This window comes from Heteronotia binoei, chromosome 8, assembly GCF_032191835.1.
Source record: "Heteronotia binoei isolate CCM8104 ecotype False Entrance Well chromosome 8, APGP_CSIRO_Hbin_v1, whole genome shotgun sequence".
Classification (NCBI taxonomy): Eukaryota; Metazoa; Chordata; class Lepidosauria; order Squamata; family Gekkonidae; genus Heteronotia; species Heteronotia binoei.
The window spans coordinates 27,257,065-27,270,683 of record NC_083230.1 but is presented as its reverse complement, the minus strand read 5'-3'; the positions used below and the strand labels follow the sequence as shown (position 1 = coordinate 27,270,683).

Here is a 13,619-nt window from a genome sequence, read left to right as displayed (position 1 = left end):
TTGAGTTCTGGTTATACTTAATGCTCAAGTTTTCTGTATTCTAGTATCATTTTTGAGCTTTGCTTATGGAGTGCAGAGCATATGAGAGAAAAGTACATTGTTTCTGTGATCCAGCATTACTCCTGCAGCTTCCAGTGGGTGTATGCGTGCCTTTTTCAGAACTTGGTAAACTTAACCCCACCCCTCAGGGCAGTTCTGCTTTTTATTTATATGTCTGTGGTCCAACGGAGTTCAGATGGAGTGCTGTGTGGCTGTGTGCAAGATGAGCTGGAGTCATGAGGCTGGATTGTTCTGAGTGGTTTTAATCAGCGACCCGTTAGGGGAGAATGGAAAACGTCTGTCAGGAATAAGAACGGAGTAAGTAAACATCACTTTGAATGGGAAAGCTGGAAAAAACCAACTGAGAGAAAACTAGCCTTTCTGCTTGTTAAAATCGAGACAAACTCATTCAGAGAAGGCAGTGTGTGTTCTCTGACAGGAAAAAGGCAATTTAAGAGATCCGGGATGAAAGTAACGGTAAAAGAAACAGGGATTGGAAGTGCAAGAGGATAAAAACAAGAATAACAAAGCAACTTCTAGAAAAGCCTTGATGCTCTTAAGTTATGCAAGGCACATACTGAATTGTTTTCTTGAATGCTATTGAACTTCTGGAGCTTCTACTATCCTGAGTAAAGCGTTTGTCCAAATTGTAAGGTTTCTTCGGTTCAACATTACTGGCTACATATGTGTATTTTCTTGCACTTTCCCTTTCTTCCCCCTTTTCAGCACAGATCTGCCAGCACTCCTTGTGAGACTGTTTGTATTATGCTCTGAGGACCTAAGACTTTCTGTCTCATGACATGGGAAAATACAGGCTCAGTAATGATGGCAGGAACTTGACGTACCTGTGGGAAAACTCAAGTGCATCCCTTGATCTCACACTGATGAAAAGCAACCACAGGGACCATTACTGTAATGGGCAAAATTAAAACTGTGAGGTGGCCATGGCTTGCAGACAAATTCTGCCTTTCCGGAGGTACTGTCGGCTCCGTCCATTCCTTTTGCTGCTGGTTCTGGCCGCCTATCTTTTCTACCAAACTCTGACACCATTAAGGACAAGAAGATATCTCCCAGAAGTTGGCAGTGGTGTTCTTACAGAACAGGAGGTGAAGCAGAAGGAGTACAAGGAGGTTCCTACAAGGAAAGTCTATTGTTTCCTTCCTTCAAGCAACCGAAAACTACAGAAGGAGGTAAGATAACTGTCAGGTCTAGAATGACTGGCAAACTGGAGCTGTATGTCTGGCTAAAAATAACCTTCATATACGCTGATGTCTAGTGTGCATAGGTGAGGCGAGAACAGTGAACAATCTGAAAATGCTTTTAGTGTATGTTCTTTGACTGAATTAAATTGTCTAGATAAGTGCTTCCCAAGTGATGTCTTCATGGAGTCTGAGAATATTCAAAAAGTGTAGTGGAGGGAACTGGAATGGAAATGAGAGATAAGTAGAAGGAAATGGTTCTAAAGCATCCTGGGCACGACTGAAGTTTATTATTATTGTTGTTATCAACATCATTATTCTGCATAAGTCACAACTGACGTGCTGATTCTGTAGGGTTTTCGATCCAAGCGATGCACAGAAGTGGTCTGCCATTTCCTGTCTTTGCATAGCAACCCTGAACTTCCTTGGAGGTCTCCCATCTAAGTGCTAACCTGAACTGACACTGCTTAGCTTCTGAGATCCATCTAGCCTGGGCAACCCAAGTCATAGCAAATTCTTTATAAACTTATAATACAGTGGTTTCAACGCATAGAGGAGATGCGGTTTCAGTGACCAGAGCTCTTTATTGAGATACAGCATGGTAACTAGTAGCTAATGGGGCCAACTATATACAGTCCTGGGTTCCCATGCTAGAATGCCATTGGATCGTTTGAACCAGCAGGGGGCTTTTGATAGGACCAGGGGAGCAGGGATTTGGATCCTACTGCCCATTGTTCTAGAGTCCTCAAGCTCAGTCCTCAAGGCTCCAATGAGCCAGGCAGGAACACTGGAACATAAGCATGATTTCGCATACACAACATCCCTGCCCCCCATTCCGCAAGCCGTGACATACATAGTCTCTGAATGGTTGGGTTCAGTGTACAGGCTTGTGGGTCTCTCGTGTTGACTGCCTGAGTGCTGGGGTAGGTGGAGTAGCAGCGGGGGCTTGTCTCGAACCCGTGGCTTCAGGCGCGGTGAGCGAAAGGGCAGGCGATGTTGGTGTTTTGGGCGGTGTAGCAGGATCCTCAGTTTCCATCAACTCGGTGGTTGCACGGGAGCTGGGTTCTCAATCTGGCCAGCTTGGCTGGTTGAGGTGGCGAAGCTTCTGGCTGGATGGGGCTATAGCTGGCGACCTCGTCCTCTGGAAGGGTGTGGGACCTCAGCTGGTCAATGTGGCGCCTGAGGGTGAAACTGCCTTCTGTGTTCACCTCATATGAAATGGTCCCTAGAACTTTAGCAACCCTGGCTGGGACTCAGGCTGGGCCACTTGCAAAGTTCTTTGCATAGACTGGGTCCCCTGAAGAGAATCCACAGGGCACCCTGAGCACATCGGGGAACTCCTGTAAGTCCAGGACTCTGTCTGGGTGCATCCGGTCAAGGAGGGTGGACAGCCGCCAGCCCATGAGGAGTTCGGCTGGGCTGTGGCCCGTGGCAGTGCAGGGGATGGCGTGCTGGCCCAAGAGGAACTCTGTGAGGCGGACGTCCCAGTCCATGTGCATGATGTGGCGGAGGGATTCCTTGGTGGTCTGCACCATCCATTCCACCTGGCCTTTCGTCGCCAAGTGGAAGGGCGCGGATCTGATGTGCCTAATCAAGTTCCATGCACAAAAGTCCTGAAAATCCCCGGACGTGAAAGCAGTCCCGTTGTCTGAGACAAGGGTGTCTGGTAGGCCTTGTGTAGCAAAGGCCCTGCAGAGAGTGCCAATGGCCTCCTGAGAGAAGGTAGATGCCACGGGGACTACTTCCAGCCAGTTAGAGTGAGAGTCCATGATAAGGAAGATCTGTCCCTGGAAGACCCCACAAAGTCCAAATGCAGGTGGTACCATGGGTTACCAGTGGACTCCCAGTGCTGCACTGGGGTGTGGGGTGGTGCCGGTCTGGTCTCTTGGCAGAGTTGGCACCAGGCAACCCAGAACTCGATTGCGTCATCAATCCCAGGCCACCAAATATAACTGCGGGTGGGTGCCTTCATCTGTACCACACCCGGATGAGTCTCGCGGAGCGCCGTTAGTACTCACTGGCGCAAGGGTGGGGGTACAACCACTCTGCTTCCCCAAAGAAGGCACCCTTTGTGTACTGCGAGTTTGTCCCAGCAGCATGCATACACTGTAAAATCCGGACCCACCCAATTGGTGGACCATCCCCTTCACACCCAGTCCAAAACTTGGGAGAGGATCTGGTCCTTGGTTGACAGGCAGACAATGTCCTTTGCGTGCACAGGGAGGTCCAGGAGAACCTCGAATAGAAAGATCTGGTGAGCCGGAGTGGGATCAGGGTCCCCCGATGGGAGTGGCAGGCAGCTCAGGGTGTCTGTGTGACCCATCGCCTTCCCTGGCCGGTACTGGAGGGCGTACTGGTACCTGACCAGGAAGATCTAACGGGGCCAACTATATACAGTCCTGGGTTCCCACACTTGACCACCACTGGATCGTTTGAACCAGCAGGGGACTTCTGATTGGACTAGGGTAGTAGGGATTAGGATTCTAGAGTTCCCAAGCTCAGCCCTCAAGGCTCCAATGAGCCAGACAGGAACACTAGTAAAGGAACATAAACATGAGTTCGCATACACAACAAGACTCTTATGGGAGTAGGGATGTATACATGTTACTGCAAATTGCATCATGAGAATACTTTAGAGTTCTCATGATGCAACTTGCGGTAATGTGATTTTAGAAAACCAAACTTACTTTAATGTTATTTTAGAAACCCAAAACTATCACAACACTTTAGATTTGTTGTGGTCCTGTTTCCAAAATTTCAAATTGTTTGAAATATTTCCACAAGAAAAATGATGTGGAAATTGAAGGAATATGGGTTAATTAGGTATTTAATACTGTAGTATGAAGAAGTCAGGAATAAATAGTAGTTACCAGAGGAACCATGAAGGCTCTTAATTTTGCAGTCCTGTGCAAAGTTCTTCTAGGCTAACCCCGTTGATTTCAGTGGGCTTGGAGTGAAGCAACTCTGCACAGGATTGCTCTGTAAAAGGCCATTTACATGGGTCTGAATAGACAACACAGTGCTAGACCAATATGCTGGCTACCCTGTTGCTGGAAAACACTGCTAGCGTTCTGCACTTTTATTTTCAGTTTTTCAAGACTCCCCAATTTTTGATTCTATGCAAAACATACTTGCAAGTGTAACCAACCCCCTTTAGAAAACTGGATGATTGATGGATGGATGGATGGATGGATGGACGGACGGACGGACGGACAGACACATATCAATCTGTGGACCTAGGATTTCCAGGTGCCTAAAAATAAGATGCAGCCATACTCTGCTGGATGAAACATTTTAAACCCTGGTCATTGTTTGATAGTTGTTTATTAAGGTTAACTCAGTGGAGCTGTATCAGCTATTTTTATTATGGCATTTTCATTTTCATGCTGGATTACTTTCATAAATACTATGCCGGCTCCAAACCATTTGATACGGGTATCTTGGATGATTTGGACTATATCCTGTGGCCTACTCACTGTAGTTTTATTGATTTGTTTACTTTATTTACGCCCTATCTATCTACCATGGGGATCCAAAGCGGCTTACATCATTTGCTTCCCCTCCATTTGACTGTTATAAATTAGATTAGGCTGAGACTGTGTGTGACTGGCCCTGTATGATAGAAGTGTTGCTGCTGACCAGCCGAGAAAAAGTAGAGATAAGAAATGGTGCAGTAAGAGCTGTATTTGTATGGCTTTCTTAGTGATCTTGCTGTGATTCAGAGGGCAGGCTGGACACAAGCCGTGCGCAGGGGTCTCTGGCTCAGTGGTATGCAAACCATTGTTCTCCCATAGCTTTGGTTTGGTATGAGTGGTTTATGCCGCATAGCATGTGCTAGATATTTTGTGGAGGGAACTTCAATTTATCTTTGAGTTACCTACTTTCCAGCTGTGCCATACTTTGCTGGCTGAAACATTTCAAACCCTGGTCATTGTTTGATAGTTGTTTATTAAGTATAACTCAGTGCAGCTGTATCAGCTATTTTTATTATGATGATTAACATGGATTTAACAGCACAAGATTTTAGTAAGTCCCCGGGGGAAACAATGCTCTATAAAACATGTGGATGGCTATTTAAATTAAATGTCCTCCAGGCTAATTCTCTTATTACAAACAAAATGATGTCCTAACTATAAATAAAGTGTTCCCTGACGTCCCTAGTTATGGGGCACCTCAACAGGGCTTTTCAGTCTAGATATAATTTCTAATAAACTGGAAATTTTGGTAGCTTTTAGCTGGTTTGCTAATTACAATAGTCTGATCAAATAGTATGTGCATACTCTTATTTGCAGGTTCTGCAATGGAATCCTAAGCAGAGTAATCATTGACTTCAGTAGACAAAGAAAGGTATAATTCTGCTGAAGGGGTAAAACATTCACGATCTTCTTTTTAGCTGATGTATATCTTGGGAATGCAGTGAGAGTTGCCAATCCCCAGCTAGGGGCAGGGTATCCCTCGGTTTGGAGGCCCTCCCCCAATTCAGGATTATCAGAAAGCAGGGGAGGAGGGAGGGAAATGTCTGCTGGGCACTTCATTATTCCCTATGGAGACTTATCTCCATAGGGTATAATGGAGAATCAATCCATGGGTATCTGGGGCTCTGGAAGGGCTGTTTCTTTGAGGTAGATGCACCAAATTTTCAGCATAGTATCTGATGCCTCTCCTCACCCCCCCCCCCCCCAGAATTGGGCTACTGGGTCTAATTTTATGAGTACGTAAAGAAGGTGTCCCTATCCTTCATTTTTTCCAATGGAAGGAAGGCATTTATAAGGAGCATGGTCCCTTTAAAATGTGATGGCCAGAACTCCCTTTGGAGTTCAAAAGTGCTTGTCACAACCTTGCTCCTGGCTCCACCCCCAGTCTCCTGGCTCCACCCCCAGTCTCCTGGCTCCACCCCTAAAGTTCCCAGATATTTCCTGAGTTGGACCTGACAACCCTAGAATACCTGCTTCACTGAGATTGGGCCAAAATGTAGACCTGCCAAAGTAAAGGGATCTGCTCATTTCCTCATGAATAGGAGCTAGAGATTTGGCTTGTCAGTCACCATATTAGAACAGAGTTTTTGCATTATAATGATCTATAGATGAACATACAGGAACGGGGTGGGGATCCCAGCCACTGTTTCAGATCATGAAGTAGTTACCAGCCTCCTGGTGCACTCTGTTGATGTAATATGGACATCAGTTTATGTTAAGCAAGCAGTAAGCTAGGTCCACATCTATCCACAGACTCTGTGGTTAACTTGACTGACCCACCCTGTAAAATATAGTTCAATTAAACCTAGGGTATCTGGTTTCAGGGGCATTTTAGAGTTAAATTTGAACTGAAAGCCTTTCATTGTGGAGGCTGTGAGTCAGAATACGGGTGGGTTGAGTGACATGAGGAAACCACCAGGGAAAACTTCGTTTCTACTACATTTGTATCTGCCTTATGGAGGAAGATGAAATTCTGGAAGTAGAGGTTGGGTCCTTGAATAGTGAAGAAGAGTACAACCTTTGCTCACTTGATCTACATTAAAACATTCATTCATAATGTACCACTGCCTGCATCTTCCTTTGGGTAAATATGTAAAATAGGGTTGCCAAGTCCAATTCAAGAAATATCTGGGGACTTTGGGGGTGGAGCCAGGAGACTTCAGGGGTGGAGCCAGGAGACATTAGGGGTGGAGCCAAGATCAAGGCGGTGACAAGCATAATTGAACTCCAAAGGGAGTTCTGGCCATCACATTTAAAGGGACGGCACACCTTTTCAATGCCTTCCTTCCATAGGAAATAATGAAGGATAGGGGCACCTTCTTTTGAGGCTCATAGAATTGGACCCCCTGGTCCAATCTTTTTGAAACTTGGGGGGTATTTTGGGGAGAGGCACTAGATGCTATACTGAAATTTTGGTGCTTCTACCCCAAAAAACAGCCCCCCCCCCCAGAGCCCCAGATACCCGCGGATCACTTCTCCATGATTTTCTATCGGAATAAATCTCCCAGCAGACATTTCCCTCCCCTCCCCCCGCTTTCTGACGACCCTGAAGCGGGGGGAGGGCCTCCAAACCGGGGGATCCCCTGCCCCCACCTGTAGATTGGCAACCCTAATGTAAAATGATTAAGCAAAGGACTTTTGAATCTTAGCATTATACACCTCCCACTTCAAGGTACAGTTGACTGACCACAGAAGTCCTGTGGTCTGCCTTTGTGCGGCACCACAAGTCAACAATCAAAGCATATTTTGGTGCTTTACTGACCTGCTCTATATTTAGAGAGCAAACAATGAAAAACAGAGTAACATTCCATTTCAGATGAGAGCTCACTCCTTCCTGAACAAAACTACTAGCAAGGTAAAAACCAACATTTTTTAAAAAAAAACCTCCAGTGAAAAAAGCAAAGCAGGAAATTAACTTATTTCTAGCAATACAGAAAGGCTCCAAGTGTAAACATAAAACAAACCAGACCCACAAAAAGATGGGATTTGACATACAACTCTGTGGGAAGTCCATATTGTAGCACACAGAAAAACAGCTTGTTTTAGAAACAATAAAGTTTATTGTAAAGTTAAATAGAGCATTGGGAACATGGTTAGCAGCTAATTTGTAGTGTTCTAATGAAGCTGAGCTAACATGAGTGGTTCTCTTTCCATTGAGCTTGGTGGCCTTTAGCCAACTTGATGTTAAGAGGTGTACAGCAGCCATTCACTGGGAGCCCTCTGCAGCTCCTTGATATTCCTGGTGGTCCCAGTCAATTTATCCTCTGTACCAGGAATTCCCTTGCCATTCCCAAAGTCTGTGGGTGGTGCTTAGGCAGAATGGAAAATCTACTGCACAATTCTTCAGTAATGTGCTTATTCACACAAAACCCTCCAAAATGCTTTTCTTTTTTTCATCCAATTATACGTGTATTCAGGGTTTACAGGGCTCCTTCCAGGGCTCCTTGACTGCCTGCAGAATCACTTTGGTGACCGGCAAAGCGATTGCTGTGGATGTGTCCCTTTGCATAATGTCGAAGACATTATCATCCACGACAGGTTGTGGCTGCATCACAGGCAGGGAGAGGGAGGTTATCCTCTGTACCAGGAATTCCCTTGCCATTCCCAAAGTCTGTGGGTGGAGGATAACCCATAGTTAAAACACAAGTTAAAAACATTCTTCTGTTAGTTTTAGGCTATGTTTCTCTTCCTAGCTAACTAGTTTTCAATGGAAACTTACTCCCCATTAACTGTGGGGTACCGCTCATTCTTAAAGGTAAATTCTTATGACCAACTTCCTGTGTTGAACATGTGGGTGAATTGAGTGAATCCAAGAAGGTTCAGCAAATTTTGGGGTGTTCTCCTTCAGCATAGTTTGCCTTTGTGGATTGTGTTCCTAATCGAAATCAGACATAGATGAGGTAGGACTACTGAAACTGCATTGTACGCCAAGACATTTCTAAACAGCAAGTTCCCCTTTTCTTTCTGTAACTTTGAAAGATTCAGCCATTTTTAAAAAACAAAAACAGTTATTCTTGTCTTTGGCAAAATGAAATAGTGATTGTGTGCTCTGTGAGTGTGTTCTTGAGCCAATTTCATGTTTAAACAGAAAAAGCTTTGAAGTTATGTAAGTAAAAGAGAGCAGCAGAGGCCAGCAAAACGTCTTGCATTAAAACAAAATAAATGAAAAGACAAAAATGCTTCTTCCTCTGTGTCTGTGTGTGTACTGAGAAAACTGCAGTCTGTTTTTCGATGAACAGTGGCATGTATTCAGTTTAGAACTTTGATTTTATGGGGTTAGTAGCTGCAGGATTTAAAACACCATGTATGGGGCAAGGATTATTTAAGTGTTGTGTAGTGTGTTGGGTAGGGGTGGTCACAAACAGGAAAATGTGGTTCCGTTTGTGAATCATAATATGCCCTGGCTGCAAACCATAGACCGTCATGAACTTTTCAGCACAACGAAACAGTTCTGTTAATGAGATTTGGGACGTGGTAGAAGCCCTCCTCCCAGCATACTTGAGACACCAAGCTCATAGGGGATCTCCAGCTCTCTACTCTACCTGCCTCCAGTTTTGTTGAGGATTGGATTTACAGGGTCAAGTTACACTAGGTTTCCCAATCCCCAGGTCCCAGCGGGGGTTCCCCTGGTTTTACAGGCTTCCCCCCTCCCCCAGCCAGCTGGCCGGCGGGGGAAGCTCCACCCCCACAGCCATTATGCACCTCCAGGAACGATTCCCATAGGGAATGATGGGGAATTGATCCGCGGGTGTCAGGGGCTCTGGGGGAGGGGGTTGTTTTTTGAGGTAGAGGTGCCAAATATTCCATATAGCATCTAGTGCCTCTCCCCAAAATACCTCCCAAGTTTCAAAAGGATTGGACCAGGGGGTCCAATTCTATGAGCCCCAAAAGAAGGTGCCCCTATCCTTCATGATTTTCTATAGAAGGCATTCTAAAAGGTGTGCAGTCCCTTTAAATGTGATAGCCAGAACTCCCTTGGAGTTCAATTATGCTTGTCATACCCTTGCTCCTGGCTCCACCCCTAATGTCCCCTGGCTCCACCCACAAAGTCCCCAGATATTTCTTGAATTGGACTTGGCAACCCTAAGTCACACCCCCCCCTCTCCAAATAAGGTGCCTCCGGGAAAATGCTCTCTGGGGAAATGACAGGGACAGGTTCAGGAGGTTCTGGAGTGTACAGAACAAATCTTATGCAAACTAAAGACATCAGACTCATGGATGCTCTCCAGATGATGCTCCTCTACCTGACCTCCATATTTGGTAAGGAGTGGATATACAGGGTCCAAGTTATGCCCCCCCACCACCAATAAGGTGCTTCTATCCTCCATTGTTTCAAATTGAGGGGGGGAGGAAACAGCAAGAAAGTGAGGGCAATACAAGCCCAGCAGAACAGGATCAAAGTCCCAGAAAATCTCTGCAGTACAAAGTGAAGGTGGGGGGCATATTTGCTGGTTCAGCAGAACCAGTGCCATTGTGGGACTGCAAACCCAACAGGACGAAGGTCAAGCCAGGAAAGTGCCTTCAGGTGCATGTTCAAAAGTGTATCAAATGGACCCCCTAAAAGCTACACACACCAAACACACAGGGAACCTCACCCTGCTGCCAGCTCCTCTACAGCCTCTCTGAATTGGGGGGGTGGATAACACTCTGCCCCATGGCGCAGAGTGGTAAGCAGCAGTATTGCAGTCCAAGCTCTGCTCACAGCCTGAGTTCAATCCCGGCAGAAGCTGGGTTCAGGTAGCCAGCTCAAGGTTGACTCAGCCTTCCTGAGGTCAGTAAAATGAGTCCCCAGCTTGCTGGGGGTGCAGTGTAGATGACTGGGGAAGGCAATGGCAAACCACCCCATAAAAAGTCTGCTGTGGTCATGATGCGACGTCACCCTAGAGTCAGAAACAACTGGTGCTTGCATAGGGGACTACCTTGACCTTTTTAACGCTTCTGGGGTCCCAGTTACAGACCTCAAAAAAAGGTCTCCCTAGTGCTCTCCCTGGAAAAGACAGCTGCAGGTACATGAATCTATGGAACAGCTCAGGAACAAGGCAGTAACACCAAACTCACAGGGAAACTTCACTTGGTCAGACCAGCGCCCCCCCCCCCGCCCCCACCAGGCACTGAAAGCAAGGCAAGCATCTTTCCTATGCTCACAGCCCCCCAAGTCTTCAAAGGGAGATCTGAAATGACAGAAAGGCAGACATAGCACAAAAGCAAAAACACTGTGTAAAACCATTATACACTCTGTTCTTTAACAATTGATACTTGTTCCATTTGTATATTTTTAACAATTCCAATGAAGTTTTCAAACCCAGCTTATCCAGCTTGTCTGTTAACATGATTTAAGCAACATGATATAAACGATATGAATACAGAACTATCATAGAACAGTTTGGTGTATGACGGAATGCAAAAATAGTTCTTCCAGTATCCAACAGGTTACAAAAAGATTGTAACAGTAGCTACATAAAGGTTGCAACTATGACTGGCGAGCTGTTTAGGTCGAATCTCATTTCCTGACTCAGAGTTGTGTCAATTAAACAACTTTACATTCACGAGAAGCTTTTCTTTAGAACTAGTGATTAAAAAAGTAACTTAGTGAATTAAACCCACTGCAAGTATGTACTACTTCCAGAAAAAGAGCACCCAACTTCTAATTTATCAAATCCGAAGCCAATTTCAGACTTGCCAAGGAGCAACAATTGCTTCTAACTTGAAATGGTTGGCAAAGGTCTTTGATCCACTGATTGATTGTCATCAGTATTAATAGAAATTACTAATGTTAATTACTTGCAGCTGGGTTTATCCGGTGTGATCAATGAAAGACATCAAAATTATTACAAAACAGCTAACATCAACCCAAATGTAATACGATACTATCTCAAACTTACTTTAAAAATGAGAAAACTTATACAAAACGGGATAAATTCAGGTTTTGGTTTAAGCCATATTTTGTGTGGACTTGTAATTTATATGCCCAAATGACTTTCTGATGCAACAAAACTTTTCTGATATCACACTGATTATTTATTTATCATCCTTCCCAGAAATCAGGCTCAGGACAATTTAGAGTAATATAAAACCAGCAAAAACAACAAAAGACATTAAATGTGGAGAAAATCAGATGGTTCTGATGGTGTCACTATCTCGTGAACTGAATCAAGTCATGAATGTAAGTAATGCATTGTGCAGGGGGTTGGACTAGATGACCCTAGAGGTCCCTTCCAACTCTATGATTCTATGAATTCTTCAAAGGCAGATTTGGAATGATAGAAAGGCAGACATGACAAAAGTTCTGACATGGACCCCCCCAAAGTTACACTATGACAACTTGGCCTCATCAGACAAGCAGGGGAAGTGTGCTCACAGCTCTCACAGCTCCTTTGCCCCAAGGCTGAAAGACACAGGTCCAGAGCACACCCATCAACTTCAGTGAATTCTTCTACTGTGCAAAGGAATGGAAACACATCAAGCCAGCCAGGCCACCCCCACAGTCTCCAAAGGCAGGCTCTAAACAGCAGAAAGACAGACACCCCCAGAGTTCAGACAGGGGCTCCCCAAAGTGACCCCAGGACCTTTTGGCAGGCACCCCTGGCAAGCACTGGAACGCAGTGAGGCATGCTGACAATGTTCCCAGGCCCCCTAAAGCCCAAACACATAGATCCTCTGGTCACAGGGTTGGAAGGGGTGTGAAGATAAGGGAAGATGGCTGTTGACTGTGCTGATTGTTCTGTGGAATGTGCTGGTTGTTCTAATGAGGCTTCTTCCTGTTTGGGGCTTTTTGAGGCAGAAGTGCTGGGCTATTCCTCCTCCTTCCCAGCCTCTTCCACCCGCTGTTCCCTCTGACCATGTCTACTAGCCTGTAGTCTCTGCAGCTCTTTGCAGAACTCACACTTCCGTTTAGGCTTCCCAACCCTCCCGCTCTGGCGGGAGTCCCCTGGGTTTGCAGCCTCATCTCCCGGTCTTCAAGAAGTGAGAAGCGGGGGTGGGGGTGGAGGGGGGGGAGAACATACCTGTAGGCTTCATTATAGAGCTCCTGAGCCATTTGTAAAATGTCTGCCGCTTTAAGGCTGGGCAGGGAGCAGGAAGGGCTTGGGAGAACAGCCCCGCCCTTTCTTTTGCTTTCACTTTCACAGCAAGAGTTCTCCGGAAGAAGATCTGGTAAGTGTGTGTGTGTGTGTGTGTGTGTGAGGGAGGGGGCAGGGGATTCCCTGGTTTGGAGGCCCTCCCCCCTTTTAGAAAGCGTGGGGGGGGGAGGGAAATGTCTACTGGGCATTCTATTATTCCCTATGGAGAACGATTCCCATAGGGAATAATAGGGAATTCATCCGTTGGTATTGGGGGCTCTGGGGGGGGCTATTTTTTGAGGTAGAGGCACCAAATTTTTAGTAGAACATCTAGTGCCTCTCCCCAAAATACCCCCCAAGTTTCAAAACGATTGGACCAGAGGGTCCAATTCTATGAGCCCCAAAAGATGGTGCCCCTATACTTCATTATTTCCTATGGAAGAAAGGAATTTTAAAAGGTGTGCTGTGATGTGATGTGATGGCCAGAACTCCCTTGGAGTTCAATTATGCTTGTCACATCCTTGTTCTTGGCTCCGCCCCCAATGTCTCCTGGCTCCACCCCCAAAGTCTCCTGGCTCCACCCCCAAAGTCACCAGATTTTTCTTTAATTGGACTTGGCAACCCTACTTCCGTTACACGAGCTCTGCATTCTGGAGAGCAGTGCTGCCTTTTATCTGGGGGTCACAGATACAGGCCAGCTTATACTCCCCTTTCTTTCAGAGAGAATGCAACCTGGTGGTGATGCCCACCTGCAGCCTCTATGCCAAGGCCATGACCTGTGGGAGAACAGCCATCCCCTCAGGACCCAGCTTCAGTGCAAAGGCTAGCACAGATATGTAGAAAGTAGA

General features: G+C 45.9%; 1 protein-coding gene across 2 annotated transcripts in view; it reads left to right on the top strand.

Annotated features, from left to right (window-relative positions):
* Positions 1-806: 806 nt before the first annotated feature.
* Positions 807-13,619, top strand: part of CPED1 (cadherin like and PC-esterase domain containing 1) — a 190,741-nt gene continuing 177,928 nt past the window's right edge. For both annotated transcript variants that reach the window (XR_009555726.1, XM_060244835.1), the window contains exon 1: positions 807-1,229. Coding sequence is in view for 1 of the 2 variants with exons in the window: in XM_060244835.1 (XP_060100818.1) it covers positions 984-1,229 (246 nt within the window). In the remaining variant the exon portion in view is untranslated. The remainder of the gene's footprint in view (positions 1,230-13,619) is intronic.